The 17945-nt window shown below is 37.8% G+C and overlaps 1 protein-coding gene across 2 annotated transcripts in view; it reads right to left on the bottom strand.

Moving 5' to 3' along the window:
- fig4a (FIG4 phosphoinositide 5-phosphatase a) overlaps positions 1–17945 on the bottom strand; it is a 112559-nt gene that overhangs the window by 64785 nt on the left and 29829 nt on the right. For both annotated transcript variants that reach the window (XM_084090872.1, XM_084090873.1), the window contains exons 11-16: positions 15342–15439; positions 10362–10495; positions 9051–9167; positions 4269–4314; positions 2322–2470; positions 877–1043 (exon numbers count right to left, since the gene is read on the bottom strand). In XM_084090872.1, the coding sequence (XP_083946998.1) occupies positions 877–1043; positions 2322–2470; positions 4269–4314; positions 9051–9167; positions 10362–10495; positions 15342–15439 (711 nt within the window). The remainder of the gene's footprint in view (positions 1–876; positions 1044–2321; positions 2471–4268; positions 4315–9050; positions 9168–10361; positions 10496–15341; positions 15440–17945) is intronic.

The following is a 17945-nucleotide window of genomic DNA, read 5'->3' as shown; positions in this document are numbered from 1 at the left end:
TCAGAAATGCACATTTTAAGCAATTAAATCAAATCAGTCAATATAAAATAAAATAAAATAATATAATAACATTTTGAAAGAAGTCTCTTCTGTTCATCAAGGCTCCATTTATATGATTAAAAATACAGTAGAAATTGTGATAAAATATTCCAATGTAAAATATCTGTTTTCTATGTGAATATATAGTAAAGTGTAATTTATTCCTGTGATCAAAGCTGAATTTTCAGCATCATTACTCCAGTCTTCAGTGTCACATGATCCTTCAGAAATCATTCTAATATGATGATTTTTATCTGAAAATATTCTTGACGAGTTTCATGAGATTCACTAGTGAAAGTTACCATGATAATACTATACCATGAGAATCTGGGGTTTAAATGTGCTGAATTATCATGAAAATAATATCAGAAATGCAAATTTTTAGCAATTAAAATGGTATTACCATACGTGACCCTGGATCCCAAAACCAGTCACATGTCGCACGGGTATATCTGTGGCAATAGCCAACAATACATTGTATGGGTCAAAATTATTGATTTTTCTTTTCTGCCAAAAATCATTAGGATATTAAGTAAAGATCATGTTCCATGAAGATATTTAGTATATTTCCTACCGTAAATATATAAAACATGTATTTCTGTGAGTGAATGCAGCACAATCGCCAACATAAATGAACAACTTTAAAGGAGATTTTCTCAATGTTTCGATTTTTTTGCACCCTCAGATTCCAGATTTTCAATAGTTGTATCTCAGCCAAATATTGTCCTATCATAATAAATCATACATCAATGGAAAGCTTATTTATTAAGCTTTCATATGATGTATACATCTCAATAAAAAAGGGTCACATATTCCCATGCGTGTGTCGAGCTGTACCTGAGAAAGCGTTGCTGTAGTATCTCGAGAGCGTCTGCATGATGTCTTTTGAGTGTTGTGTCCAGGGCGCGATCTTACGGTATGTCTTGACCCGGTGAACTAGCTGAGATCCTCCGTACTGTAAAGACAGTGTGTCTCCGTGGTCCTCGTACAGCTCCTCAAATAACCTGCACACACACCATAAAGATAGATCGTCAGTATGATGTCAACACCTGGCTGACTAGTGTGATCAGGGTTTGAAATTAAAGGTGTGGTATAATGCCCTTTTCACAAGATGTAAAATAAGTCTCTGATGTCCCCAGAGTGTGTGTGTGAAGTTTTAGCTCAAAATGCCCCACAGATATTTTTATATAGCATGTTAAAATTGTCACTTTTTGAGGGTGAGCAAAAACGCACCGTTTTGTGTCTGTTCCTTTAAATGCAAATGAGCTGCTGCTCCCGGCACAGGGGGCGGAGCTTCAAGAGCTTGTGTTCTTTTTGCCTCACACACACACATGCACTGAACATTTCAAAAACTTTTAGCCTTTTATGTTCAAACCGGAGTCAGACAATGATGGAGAGACTCAAGAAGAAGTGACAACATGTAGAAGCAACAGGACATTTCTGAATGGTTAGTTGATGAATTTATGAAGCTGATGTGTAGTTATCTTCTAGTCATTGATTAGCATATTCTGTCATGCTAATCTATAAATCGTGTTCAGGGGGCGGGGTTTATGTAAATTTTAGGGTTGGTGATGTCACTAACCCAGGAGGAATGTGGTGTAGTCTCTACCAGCCGTTTGTTTTAGTCCTTAAAAAGCGATTTCTTTAAAAGCAAATATCTCCCTTTGCTTTGAACTTTGAGCGTTGTAACTTTGCAGATGTTGTTTATGATCAAACAGCAACATTACACACTAACTAAAGTTAGAAATGTGAAATCATAATGAACCACCCCTTTAACACACGTCAAATGCGGGTAATAATCAGCTGTGGCGGGAAACGCTGTCAAATCACGAGCTAATTTGGCGAGTTATTCTGTTTACTCACTTTGCTGGGGAAGTTCATGTCGTCAAATCTGCACAGATTCAGTGCAAATACTCGTGAGTCATCATGATATATTAAATACAGTGTATTGCACAGAATCTGCTCATATCTGGCTTACTTGAACACACACTTCACTACACAACAAATAACGACACGCTTGTTCATTTGCATTGAATCAACAGCGAAGATTAAAAAGCATTTGGTGAACAGAAAAGACATTGTTATTTTCCAACATAATTTTTTTGATGTTCTTTGTCCTGTAAGCTGTGATGTAGTTAATCTGTTTAATTTCTTTTTCTTTCTTTTTTTTGGCTAGTAGAAGTTCTGAATGTCCGGTAACTTAAAGATATAGTAGCCAAATTGGCCGGTGAGTGAAAAGGTTCATTTCAAACCCTGAGTGTGATGTAGGTGTGCACGGGTACCTGACGCAGTCGGTGTCGAACTGAAGCTTGGGTTTGTCGATCATCCCGAGAGCGTAGAGCTGGTACGCCAGAGCACATTTACCCACCATGAACTGGGCCGTGTTGGTGCGATCCAGACAGTCCACACAGTTCGTCCTCAAAACACCGGTCTGTCAAAAAATAACACACAATAATTCATTTTCAACACTGATAATAATCATAAATGTTTCTTGAGCATCAGATCATCATATTAGAATGATTTCTGAAGGATCATGTGACACTGAAGACTGGAGTAATGATGCTGAAAATTCAGCTTTGATCACAGGAATAAATTACACTTTACTATATATTCACATAGAGAACAGCTGATTTACATTAGAATAATATTTCACAATTTTTACTGTATTTTTGATCAAATAAATGCAGCTTTGGTGAGCAGAAGAGGCTCTTTCAAAACTTTATAAAATCTTACAGAGGCCAAAGTTTTGAATCGTAGTGTAAATATGATCATAACAGACTTCAGTCACACATCTGTTATGTGTGATGTTTTGTTTCTGGTGTTCAGTTTCATGTTCACTATAAGACAACAGACTCAACCAATCACGTGAGTTTGGGGCAGGGCTCTGTTTGGCTGACCAATGACTGACCGGAGAGGGGTGTGTTCAGAAGAACTGTCAGAAAACAATCATTCTGCTATTCAAATATCAACAAAGCTGGAGAAATTGTACACTTTGCATTTCATGTACATTTTAAATGTAATTCAAATGGGATTAAAAACCACAGCCTATACAAAATGTACAAATACATTTATGGAAAATAGATTTTTTAAATAGCCATTAAAGATTAAAAAGTAATTAAATGCTATTTTTATTATCTTACTTACCCTTATATATGCCTTTATACATGAATGTCTTACTGTTTTTAGTTAACTGTGAAGCACTTTGGGCAACAACGTTGCTATTAAATGTGCTATATAAATAAATAAAAGTTGAAAGTTGAAGTAAATGTATCAAAACAAGGGGAAACCAACAATGGAATTTATAAAATGATAAAGAATAACTTGTTGAATTTTTATGATAGTTCAGACGGGTAGTTAGCTAGATATTCCTGCATGTTCCCAAACTTGCAGTTTTTTATGAATCTACACCTAAAATTAAAACAGCGTATTTAATAACAGAATTGAAATGTGTCTAAGAAAAAGAAAAAAGGCAGAAGTCAATCTTTTCAACACCTAGTGAACAAAGGCAGATATCTCTTAAAAAAGTTTTTATATCTCGCGATATTAAAGTCCCCCTGTAGTCAATAATTGTGTCCCTCAAAGCTCATCTTTAAATCACAAATTTAAAGTTTTTTTCCTTGAAAAGTGTCAAGTCTTAAAATATGTAACTTGACACCCTTGCCTCATTTAGTATGCGCGGTTCTATGAATATGCAAATGAGCCCCGCCTCCACTCACTCACTCAGCTCAGAGATCCACTGGTTGACGATCACACGTTGATCTGATTGGTTACAAGGTAGTTTGTGATACTCAGCAATGGTGTCGACTTGAATGAATTTACACATGGTTTGTCTTAAAGCATTTTAAAAACACCACATAGACACATAAACAACATTACAAGCTGGATTTTCATAGTAATAGTGTTAAAATATCGTCTCGTCTTGTTGTCATGATCTCAATATCGTGTCTCGTCTCGTGAGCTAAGTGTCTCATCACACCCCTAATAAAGACCAGTGCAAACAATGATACAAATATTTTGCTGAATTTTATAAAGCATTGAATCTTTGACAACCACCACTTTTAATGCATCTACATCTAAACACCAAGATAAAACCAGGCAAAGTGAGACTGGTGTTTTAATATGGCAGTCAAATGAGCACTTTGTTTCTGAACGGACCCGACTGAGAGCCGATATGGAGCAGTTTTGATGCCGAGAGTGGGAACTTTGGACTGGAGATTGTGTTGACAAACCTGTAATCTGCCATTCGGTGTGACCTTCCCTCCCAGATCTCCCCACCTGAACAACAAAAGACAGTTTGATGAGAGCCTGGCCTTGTCCACACTAGTCAAGTCATCTTCATTTATACAGCGCTTTTAACAATATAGATTGTTTCAAAGCAGCTTTACAGTGATAATAGGAGATTACAGTAACAGAGACTGTTTAGGCTTTACAGAAGCTCTAGAATAAAGTTATTGTCCAGATAAAGTTAGTCCACACTCATACGTTTTCATTTTGTCTTCCGTTCACACTGAGACGGCGTTTTTATTAATGAAAACAAAGCTTTTTGAAAACACTCTCTAAAGAGGATAAATTTGTAAATGCTGTTCTCGTGTTGTAGGGTGGACTGTCGAAACGGAGGCATTTAAAAACGATGACGTAATTTAGTCATGTGACGCATATTGAACGAATAGATATTCATGTTTATACCGGTATTGTGCCTGTTATGTGCTATTCACTTTCACACAGTTGTTAAAATGTTACTTCACACACTCTACATATCACAGTCCTGCAAACATGACAGAATTCACTCACATTTGCTGTCCTGCGGTGACACATGAGAGCAGTTTTAGCGTTTTAGACCAAACATAATGATGAGTGAGAGTGTGACCTGGACGATCAGTGAAAAATTAGATATTTTGGTAAATAAAACGCTAGTGTGGACGGAGAGCGCTTTTAAACGAAAACGCCGTTTTCAAATGTATCCAGATTAATGCAGACGAAGTCTCTGTTCATGCAAATGGCTCAATTAGACCTGCACCTCATGTTGAACCTCAGGACATGCGCTCATGTTGCACCTCAGGACATGCGCTCATGTTGCACCTCAGGACATGCGCTCATGTTGAACCTCAGGACATACGCTCATGTTGAACCTCAGGACATACGCTCATGTTGAACCTCAGGACATGCGCTCATGTTGCACCTCAGGACATGCGCTCATGTTGCACCTCAGGACATGCGCTCATGTTGAACCTCAGGACATACGCTCATGTTGCACCTCAGGACATGCGCTCATGTTGCACCTCAGGACATACGCTCATGTTGCACCTCAGGACATACGCTCATGTTGCACCTCAGGACATGCGCTCATGTTGCACCTCAGGACATGCGCTCATGTTGCACCTCAGGACATGCGCTCATGTTGCACCTCAGGACATGCGCTCATGTTGCATCTCAGGACATGCGCTCATGTTGCATCTCAGGACATGCGCTCATGTTGCATCTCAGGACATGCGCTCATGTTGCACCTCAGGACATACGCTCATGTTGCACCTCAGGACATGCGCTCATGTTGCATCTCAGGACATGCGCTCATGTTGCATCTCAGGACATGCGCTCATGTTGCACCTCAGGACATGCGCTCATGTTGCACCTCAGGACATGCGCTCATGTTGCATCTCAGGACATGCGCTCATGTTGCATCTCAGGACATGCGCTCATGTTGCACCTCAGGACATACGCTCATGTTGCACCTCAGGACATGCGCTCATGTTGAACCTCAGGACATGCGCTCATGTTGAACCTCAGGACATACGCTCATGTTGAACCTCAGGACATACGCTCATGTTGCACCTCAGGACATGCGCTCATGTTGCACCTCAGGACATACGCTCATGTTGCACCTCAGGACATACGCTCATGTTGCACCTCAGGACATGCGCTCATGTTGCATCTCAGGACATGCGCTCATGTTGCACCTCAGGACATGCGCTCATGTTGCACCTCAGGACATACGCTCATGTTGCATCTCAGGACATGCGCTCATGTTGCATCTCAGGACATGCGCTCATGTTGCATCTCAGGACATGCGCTCATGTTGCACCTCAGGACATACGCTCATGTTGCACCTCAGGACATGCGCTCATGTTGCATCTCAGGACATGCGCTCATGTTGCATCTCAGGACATGCGCTCATGTTGCACCTCAGGACATACGCTCATGTTGCACCTCAGGACATGCGCTCATGTTGCATCTCAGGACATGCGCTCATGTTGCATCTCAGGACATGCGCTCATGTTGCATCTCAGGACATGCGCTCATGTTGCACCTCAGGACATGCGCTCATGTTGCACCTCAGGACATACGCTCATGTTGCATCTCAGGACATGCGCTCATGTTGCATCTCAGGACATGCGCTCATGTTGCATCTCAGGACATACGCTCATGTTGCATCTCAGGACATGCGCTCATGTTGCATCTCAGGACATGCGCTCATGTTGAACCTCAGGACATGCGCTCATGTTGCACCTCAGGACATGCGCTCATGTTGAACCTCAGGACATACGCTCATGTTGCATCTCAGGACATGCGCTCATGTTGAACCTCAGGACATGCGCTCATGTTGAACCTCAGGACATACGCTCATGTTGCACCTCAGGACATACGCTCATGTTGCACCTCAGGACATGCGCTCATGTTGCACCTCAGGACATACGCTCATGTTGCACCTCAGGACATACGCTCATGTTGCACCTCAGGACATGCGCTCATGTTGCATCTCAGGACATGCGCTCATGTTGCACCTCAGGACATGCGCTCATGTTGCACCTCAGGACATACGCTCATGTTGCACCTCAGGACATACGCTCATGTTGCACCTCAGGACATGCGCTCATGTTGCACCTCAGGACATGCGCTCATGTTGCACCTCAGGACATGCGCTCATGTTGCACCTCAGGACATACGCTCATGTTGCATCTCAGGACATACGCTCATGTTGCATCTCAGGACATGCGCTCATGTTGCACCTCAGGACATGCGCTCATGTTGCACCTCAGGACATGCGCTCATGTTGCATCTCAGGACATGCGCTCATGTTGCATCTCAGGACATGCGCTCATGTTGCACCTCAGGACATACGCTCATGTTGCATCTCAGGACATGCGCTCATGTTGAACCTCAGGACATGCGCTCATGTTGAACCTCAGGACATGCGCTCATGTTGCATCTCAGGACATGCGCTCATGTTGAACCTCAGGACATGCGCTCATGTTGAACCTCAGGACATGCGCTCATGTTGAACCTCAGGACATACGCTCATGTTGCATCTCAGGACATACGCTCATGTTGCATCTCAGGACATGCGCTCATGTTGAACCTCAGGACATGCGCTCATGTTGAACCTCAGGACATACGCTCATGTTGCATCTCAGGACATGCGCTCATGTTGAACCTCAGGACATGCGCTCATGTTGAACCTCAGGACATGCGCTCATGTTGCATCTCAGGACATGCGCTCATGTTGCACCTCAGGACATGCGCTCATGTTGCACCTCAGGACATACGCTCATGTTGCACCTCAGGACATACGCTCATGTTGCTACGGTTATGACAGTGAATCAGTGCTTCATCACGTGGACTAACAGAGGATCTACAGCAACAAGTGCTTGAAAACAACAAAAGTGCTGCATTTACTTCAGCTGTGACTCAGACGGGAGGTTGCAACCTTTCTGAGCTCTTATCTGAGGACAGAAATAGAGCACTGAAGCACTGTACACACATTCATGTGGAGATCATCTGGATTCATACGGTTTCCCTGGAAGAGGAACATTAAAATAGAAAGCACTGCAGCCCATTGGTCTCCATCTTTTCCAGAAGGCTAGGTTTCAAATGTTTTTTTTTGTATAGTGTATAGTGTCTTATTGTTTTATGATTTGTTTTTTTAGTTTTTTATGATATTGTTCGGCACAATGGTCAACCACAGTTGTTTTTATTGTGCTTTATAAATAAATTGAGATTGAGATGATCCATTATGCCACACCTCGCTCTTTCACTGATTGATTGATTGATTGATTGATTGAGTGAGTGTTTTGAGCATCATGGCTTTGCAGAAACGGATTCTATCTTCATGTGAAATAAAAAAACATTGATTTCTAGAAGTTTGCAGCTTTTTAGCAATGAAAAAACTACTGTCACTAATGGAAAACTATTCAAACTTACAAACATTTCTGATAAACCCCTGCGGGAAACATGTGCACAATATTCCCACAGATTTGATGCAAATGATGCGCGTGCAGCAAACACGCTCAGCGGACGTCTGGCAACACTGTGTGTTTTCTGAGGGCATTTCTATGTGAATTTAAATGAGTTTGCACTGCAAAAACATTAGGTTCTTCCTAGTATTTTTGTCTTGTTTTCTAGCACAAATATCTAAACTTTCTTAAATCAAGATACATTTACTTGAGAAGCAATAAGATATTTTTACTTGTTTCAAGCTTAAACGCTTCATTTTGATCTTTTATTTTTTTTATTTTTTTATTTTTGAAAACAAGACTTTAGTCATTTCGATGCTCAAGTAAATGTATCTTGATTTAAGAAAGTTTAGATATTTAAGTAACACTTTACTTAAAGCTTTTATTTACATAATGCATTATAAAGGTTTTTAACGCATTAATTATGCATTTTATGATCTCCTGAATAACTGTAACCACATTTTTAATGCATTATAATTATGGTTGTGTAAAGTTTGAATTTTAACGATTCCGATTCTTATCGATTCCTAATTTCGATTCCAATAAGGTAAAAAAATTTTTTTTATATAATTCACATTAATTCTTATTGCAAAACATTTAATTGTAGCTGAATATCACAAACAGAAATCAACAGGCTAAAGAACACTTGCACAAGGAACATTTGCCATGGTTTAAAAACACCATAGAAAAACAACTAGCCGAACTTATTTACATTTCAAGCATTATTGAAACACGCTTTGCTTTTGTGGACTAGAATGATTCTCATGTTAAACAAACATTCACCTTTCATCAGGGCGTATCGTGTGGCAGTAGAAGTCGGGTCGATTAACGAAGAAGCCCGTCCTCTTCACCACATTCTCGGCGATCATACTGAGACGGTCCAACACGTTACACAGTTTACTGCACAGGACAGAAGAAACAGAGAAATAACCCCGAGCGCACGGAGGATGAGGACATTACCTCTGCTACATAATCAAAAGATCCTTACAGAAACTACTTTTCCATCAGATGTTTAGCTGGAGACTGAAAGTAATTGTTCTTCTAATTTTGCGGCTCCATTTGCATTTGGAAGATGCTTTTATTAATTTTTTTACATATATGCATATATACACCACTGCTCAAAAGTATAAAAAAATGTATAGAAATTAATACTTTTATGCAGCAAGGATGCATTAAATTGATCAAAGGTGTCAGTAAAGACATTTATAATATTACAAAAGATTCTATTTCAATTGAATACTGTTCTTTTGAACTTTCTATTCACCGTTGAAGGTTTTTTTATTTAGAGAAAGTCAAGAAAAATTTGCTAACATGATTTAACATTTTACTGACAATTTCACACATTGCTAGCATGTTTTGACACGTTTCTAACATGATTTAACACATTGCTAGCATGTTTTAAAATGTTGAACACATGATTAGCATTTTGCTAGCATGTCGCTACCATGATTCAACACATTGCTAACATGTTTTAACATGTTATTAGCATGATTGAGCACATTGTTAACACATTTTTAAAACGCTGCTAACATGATTAACACATTGCTATCAAGTTGCTAGCATGATTAAACACACTGATAGCATGTTTAACATGTTTCTAGCATGATGTAACATGTTGTTAGCATGATTAGCACATTACTAACATGTTGCTAACATAATTAACATGTTACTAAGATGAATAGCATGTTGCAAGCAGGTTTTATCAAGTTGCTAGAATGCATTATCGTTTTGCTAACATGTTTGAACATGTTGTTATGTTAACTTGAATTAACATGTTGCTAGCATGTCCTAAGCTAGTTGTTAGGCTTTCCTAGTGATAGATGCATAGAGGATGAAGCTTAAATTCTATTAGAGTTCTTGTATTAAAGTTTTGACCCCCTCAATGAAAGTCTATGGGACTTTTCGTAGTTTTGATCGTCCGCTCATCAAAAACCGTATGTCGGATCATTTAGAAAAGATATAGCAACCCGAGTCAGAACAGTCTGAAGGTCCGAGCCGAGTTTGGTGATTGTAGGAGGGGATACTTTGTCAAGCCAACATAATATTTCACAATTTTGACTGTATGTTTGATCAAATAACGCCAGCCATGCGCACCTCTTGGTGTATCGGGCCATGTCCCAGGCGATGTACTCGATGCCGTGCTCCGGCGGGAGGAACTGGTTGAGGTTCGTGACGGCGGGGTAAAGCTCCTCGCTCAGGATCTTCTCATGCTTCCTCTTCTCTCGCTTCTGGCGGAATCAAGATCACCAAACCAACCATTATTACACTGATCACAACACTTCAGACTGACTAAACCTGCTCACATCTGGTTGACAAACATGCAGTTAAACTGTGGCACACACAACAGGAGCAAACCTTTGGGAACAACAGACAATTTGCAAATACTAAACTATTTTTGTATAAAAGTATAAAAATAAAGTAAAAAGAGTATAAAATACTATTTCAAGTCTTTCTACTTGAGAAAGAATTTCTGTAAGCATGCATTTTCTTAAGTCATTTCGCTGCTCAAGTAAATGTCTCTTGATTTAAGAATTTTTAGATATTTGAGTAACACTTTTCTTAAAGCTTTTATATATATATATATATATATATATATATATATTTAAAAAAAAGCTTTTATGTATTTTGAACACATTAATTAAAGTATTTTTGGAGTATAAAATACTATTTCAGTCTTTCAACTTAAAACTTTTATGTTTAAAGGCACAGTGTGCAAGTTTGGACGCTAGAGATCGCTTACTCACACACACTACCAGTCAAACGTTTGGGATAGGTTAGATTTTATATGTTTTTAAAAGAAGTCTCTTCTGCTCACGAAGGCTGCATTTATTTGATAAAAAAATAAAAAAATACAGTAAAATTGTGAAATATTATTATAATTTAAAATAACTGTTTTCTATGTGAATATATAGTAAAGTGTAATTTATTCCTGTGATCAAAGCTGAATTTTCAGCATCATTACTCCAGTCTTCAGTGTCACATGATCCTTCAGAAATCACTCTAATATGATGATCGAGAAACATTTATGATTATTATCAATGAAAACAGTTATTTAAATTTTTATTTCAGGATTCTTTGATGAATAGAAAGTTCAAAAGAACAGCATTTAGACTGGCAGTGAATGAGTGTGGGATCATGGGAGTTTCGTCTTCTCGGGCAGAAATCATGTTCATGGATGAGCAAATGCACAGGTGTTACTGTTACATTAAATTTTTTCATAATATATATATATATATATATATATATATATATATATATATATATAATGAATAAATATGTTAAATATATTTTATTTTAAATAACAGATTAACAAAGTTATTAAATAAAATAAATCAGAATTAAACCTATAAATCCTACTGTATAATATTTTACATGAATTTCTAAGGTCTGATTGATAGTTTTATAAAGTAAAAGTCTTTTAGTATAATTGTACAAACGTCCTCCTTCAGCTCGAGCTGCACTGATTTATATCAAGTAAACGTGAGAATAACTTTGATATTGTTAGTAATATTTAATCCGCACTGAAGCAGCTTTACTGGATTATCAGATTATCATTTATTAGAAAAATCATGAGTATCAAATATGATCATCAGGCTTTTGAGGAAGGTTTATTTGTTTCATCTCTCAATCATCATTGCATTGCATCATATGTTTTGATCATAAAACTAAGCATTTAAATATCATCTTACTAAGACGTATTATTGATATTTACATGATTTTATGTCAGTATCTGCTAAACTGTTATAAAGATCTCACTGATTTACATTACAAGCATCAGAATTTCATCTTACAGTTTGTGCATATAAAATATTTGCATATTTCTCACTATATCATACACTATATGAGTCATTTATGAACTGTGATACTCAACATAAGGAGTGTGTTTTACATCTGTGGAGAACATCAGCGATGAGCGGCGGAGCACATGATGTGGATGCAGACTCAAACACAACGTCCTTCTGCTCCTCTATAGGGAACAATGACTAATCCAACATGAAGACGAGTACAACACACACGGCAGAAACACACACACACACGGCAGAAACACACACACACACGGCAGAAACACACACACACTCAAACACACTCAATCCTCGGGCCACTTTTATGGAAGGCATTTTCTGCCAAATTTAAATAAATAAATTAAATGATTAAAATTAAAATTAAAACCAGATTAACGATTTCATTACAGAAAACAGTACGCAAAATATGTGACAAAATTGAGAATGAAATTAAATGATTTCATTTTATTCAATTTTCGATTTCAACATGGTCAGGCTGGTTGTTTCCATGTTCTAATGCTGCGGCATAAGCAAAGCTCCCTAACAGATTTCGCCATATCTCGTCGTCTCGATTACAATATAATCACATTTAAATAATTTCTGTGAAATAAAAGAGGAATTAAAATGAAAACGAAAATTTACATTTGTATTTGAATTGTGTCACTATTATTGCGTGAGCGTTACTAAAGAGCATTGTAAAAACTGTATTTGCAGTTTCTTTTTCACGTTTGGCTTTTCATTTTAATATTGGCAGTCTTGCCTCGAGCCTGTAGTGAAAATGAAATGTGAAATCACCAATTGCATTTTATTTTTCAATTTGACAGGGATAATGCTGTGAAAATGAAATCATTTAATTTCATTCTCAATTTTGTCGCATTTTTTGCATTCAGTTTTCTGTAATTAAATCATTAATCTGGTTTTAATTTTCATTTTAATCATTTTATTTATTTATTTATTTAAATTTGGCAGAAAATGCCTTCCATACACTTTTGCACGTGCTGTTAAACAACTCCAGCGTTCTTAGAAATCATTCTGCATTTGTCCGATTCCTCCTGCGGCCCACAATGCCCTCTGCCTCCCACATCATCATCATCACAGCGCTGACACACACTCTCTACTGGAGGCCAGTGGAACACACACACACGCGCACGCACACATGTACACACACACACAGACAGTTTGAGCTGGAGCTCAATGCACTCACAAGCACACACACACACACACACACAAACACACACACACACAGTTTGAGCTGGACCTCAATACACTCACAAGCACACACACACACACACACACACACACACTCACACACACAAGCACACACGCAGTTTGAGCTGGAGCTCAATGCAAAAACACACACACAGACAGTTTGAGCTGGAGCTCAATGCACTCACAAGCACACACAAACACACACACACACAGTTTGAGCTGGAGCTCAATGCACTCACAAGCACACACACACACACACACACACACACACACAAGCACACACACACACACACTCACACACACACAGTTTGAGCTGGAGCTCAATACAATCACAAGCACACACACACAGACAGTTTGAGCTGGAGCTCAATGCACTCACAAACACACACACATACACACACACACACAGTTTGAGCTGGAGCTCAATGCACTCACAAACACACACACATACACACACACACACACACACACACACAGTTTGAGCTGGAGCTCAAGGCAAACACACACACACACAGTTTGAGCTGGAGCTCAAGGCACTCACAAACACACACATTTACAGTGTATTTGACACACACACACACACACACGTGTGACGACCACATGTTCCCGCACACTAAACGAGCGTGTGGAGTTAATTAGACAGCATTCTTAGCATGTAATTCGCCTCATTTGGGTCATTAAGGATCTTTTGTCACATGCTTTTATCCAGACAGAGACACACACTCTGAACACACATGCACATGTGTTTCAAACCCATCAGGCACAACTGTGTGTTAAACTCTTGAACACATGGCCTTCACACGGACATCACGTGTGTGTGGATCAGCCTGGGCCGAGGAGATCTGGGTCTTTGTTCCTGAAAGCCAACGTGAGCCAGACGAGACATTTACACACACACACACACACACATCAGACTGTGTGTTGGTTAGCAGGAGTGTGTGTGTGTGTGTGTGGTCAGTGGTGTTTTTATAGAAGTGCAGTAGATAAAAGCCCGAGGTCAGTAAGATTTCAGCGAGCTTTCAAAGAAATGAATGCTTTCATTCGAGAGCGGCTGCATCACACTGACCAAACCTGTCAGTAAAGACATTTATAATCTTATAAAAGATTTTATTTTAAAATAAATGAATCTCTATTAATCAAAGAATCCTGAACAATAAAATGCATCACGGTTTCCACAAAAATATGACATTGATAATAATCATAAATGTTTCTCGAGCATCAAATCATCATATTAGAATGATTTCTGAAGGATCATGTGACACTGAAGACTGGAGTAATGATGCTGAAAATTCAGCTTTGATCACAGGAATAAATTACACTTTACTATATATTCACATAGAAAACAGATGATTTACATTAGAATAATATATCATAATTTTTACTCTATTTTTGATCAAATAAATGCAGCCTTGATGAGCAGAAGAAAAAAAAATTGTAAACAAAAACAAACAGGCTTAATTTTCTTTATGCACAGTATTAAGTCAGAATGTATTGCTATATCAGCTTCTAAAGAATATTTAGTGGAAGATCATAATCAAACATTCGGCAATTCTGCACAACGAATGTCTATGAAAGATCCTTCAGTTGTGCGTGTGAGAAGAACTGTAAACGTTTTCCTGGGTCTTAAAGATAAACATTATTTTAAAGTGTGTCCTGATAAAGGAAAACAGAGCTGGACAAATACATGTTTTAGTCAATATTACAGTGCTGCAATATTGACATTTTGGTGGTTAAAAAATATAATTTCCTTCTGATTTTGGGGTGAAATGTGTCCTGGTGCTTGTAATGTAAATCAGTGAGATATTTATAGTATTCATATAAATATCAATATCTGCCAGTAATACATCTTAGTAAGATGATATTTAAATGCTTAGTTTTATGATCAAAACATATAATGCAATGCAATGATGATTGAGAGATGAACCAATAAACCTTCCTCAAAAGCCTGATGATCATATTTGATACTCGTGATTTTTCTAATAATGATGTCTGATAATCAAGTAAACTGAAGCTGCTTCAGTGCAGATTAAATATTACTAACAATATCAAAGTGATTCGTACGTTTACAAAGACGCAGTCTCACCTTGACGAGGTTGAGGATGATGATGGGCGAGCCGAACCTCTGCAGCATCTGGTCGAAGTGAAGAGCCGCGACATGAGCGTACGGGTCGGCCTGGTCCACTGAGCGAGACAAGAGCAGGTTAGAGGTTTTTCACTCTACTAAAGCATAAAAATACCATAAAATGTTTGCATATGAAGAGTTTGGTTCCAAAACGCGATAAATCCATTTTGATTAATTTGAGTAAAAATGTGTTTTCTTTACCAAGAAAGTGGCAAGATGAAAACCACTATTTTCTGTTTCAAACTTTCACATAGCATCTTTAGGTTATAATAACATAAAAAATTCAAATCCAGATTTTGATTTTAAAAGATTTATTATAAAAACGGATTATTTTTTCCCCAAAATGCAATAAATTCATGACTTTTTTTTCTCCAAAATGCAATTAATCCATTGAATCAATGTTAACTTTATTTTTCATATTTTAACAGTTGAAAATACACATAAAAAGGTAAGTTGATCCACATATGACAGACTCTGAACTCGATCAATACTAATCTTATAAACTGGCACTGGACTAAAAACACATTCAATCAGCCTGAGCTTGTTTAACGGCGATCAGCTGTAAGATGGCTTGGTCCTGCTCAGTTTTCGTTGACTTTGAGTAAAAGAATTGTAAGTTTTTCAAAAGATCCCCTGGGGTCAAAGTGTGTCAGCGTGACAGAAGTTTGATGCTGTCGTGTGAGAACAAGCAACAGTCGGCATTTTTCCTCCTCTTTTTAATCTCCTCACGTAAATGATTAGATTTCGATGGCGTACGTTTCCCTACGGCAGAAACCACCACAGGTTCATCAATGCCGTCAAAATTATAAAAAAAATGTGTTTGTTTGTTGATCACAAAGTACACAGTAGATACGGAAAACTAGGATGCCAGGTGTATTCAAAGCGCCGCCGTTACTGTTTACAATGCGTGGAATGGTGCGCTGTGATTGGTTGAGCGGATGTAGAAAAGGGAGACTGGCATTTGTTGCGGTTTGGAAAGAAAGGGAGAAAACAAGACAGAATAACACATTACATCAAATTAAAAATTGACTTTTTAATACCAACTAGACACAATACTGATTTTTGCGGGAACTCAATTTTTTTTTTAAATGGCGTTTATCGTGTTTTGAAACCGAACTCTTCATATATTGAGGAAACATGCTAAGTTCACACACTCGTTTCTCTGAAAAACACTTCTACTGCCAGTTATTTTACTTTGAAATGTGTGTTTCCAGGCTGGAATGTGTGTTACTGTTTTGGTCTGTGATACTGTATGTTGCGTGTCTCAAACTGGCGACCCGTGTGAGTGTCGAGTCTGAGGAGGCGGGAGAAACAACGATCTCCGATATTTTGAATTTGGACTGCAGTTCCTATTCCCACCACTAGTTGTCATTCTTACAGACTGCACCTTTAGGTCTTTACACTAATGCTTTACATCCAGGTGACCAAATTACAGGTCTATTTACCATCATGAAGAGTGTTTGGTCTAGATGTTACGAAGATGACATGAAACCAGTCATTTTTAAAGCAAATGAGTTCAATCGAAGGCCATCTATTTCTACTCACAGCTCTAATCTGCGAATGAGAAAATGCAGAAGCTCCCAGAAGTCGTTCACATTTTATTTGTCAAATCACCCAAAAAAAACAACAAAAAAACTGAACAAAACAAGTGTTCAGGATTGTTCAGTTAATGTGCATGATTAAGGCCTGAGATCATAATAGGGTTTGTACAGATACTGTAAAATGACTTTAAGCACTACTTTTGGGGTTTTCAAGGACTATAATCAGAGATCTCATTTATCAAACAATATCTTTATTATCTTTTAAATAAAATAAAAAGTAAATAGATAAACAAAACAAAAACTAATAAAACAAAATGGTACAAATAATAAAGTGCAGCACAAGCAATGACTGTGGAAACTTAACTATTGAAAGGATACTATGACAAAGATATCGCTTTCCTTATTCAGACTGATTTTTCTCCCATGAATATATGATTGACCTGAAGAATAAAAGCTGTAACATATAGTATAACAATATACTTGGATATTTATATGAGTAATACCACACTCATAGCCATGTGAAATACCTCTATATCTATATTAGACGGACTGCAGCGTTGATTTTGTGTGAAAAGAGTTTTTTATCATCAAAAATATTACACTAATTTCACATATATTGTCTTTCAATAATTCAAGCACTTTTCAAATACTTCTTCATATATATGTCTGTTCTCAAGGGTTTTCCAGGCAATTCAAAACGTCAAATTCAAGCACTTTAAGCACCTTGTACGAACCCTGTCATAAAGAGCTGATTTTATTGCCATATCAGCTTCTAAATGTCATTTTAAAATAGAAAACTGTTATTTTAAACTAATAATAATATCTAAAAAAAAAAAATACTGTATTTTTGATTAAATAAATGCAGCCTTGGTGAGAAGAGACATTTTGACGTTAAAAATGGTAGTGTACATGAAAATACACATGAAAATGGGGTTCGCAATACAACAGAATGTTTAATATTTCATGGCAGATGCAAATCACAATGAAGCATTTAAAGAAATTCAGCTTATAAAAAGGTTTAATT

The sequence above is a fragment of the Abramis brama genome (assembly GCF_963993115.1).
Source record: "Abramis brama genome assembly, chromosome: 18".
Taxonomy (NCBI): Eukaryota; Metazoa; Chordata; class Actinopteri; order Cypriniformes; family Leuciscidae; genus Abramis; species Abramis brama.
This window is presented reverse-complemented; position numbering and strand designations above follow the sequence as displayed.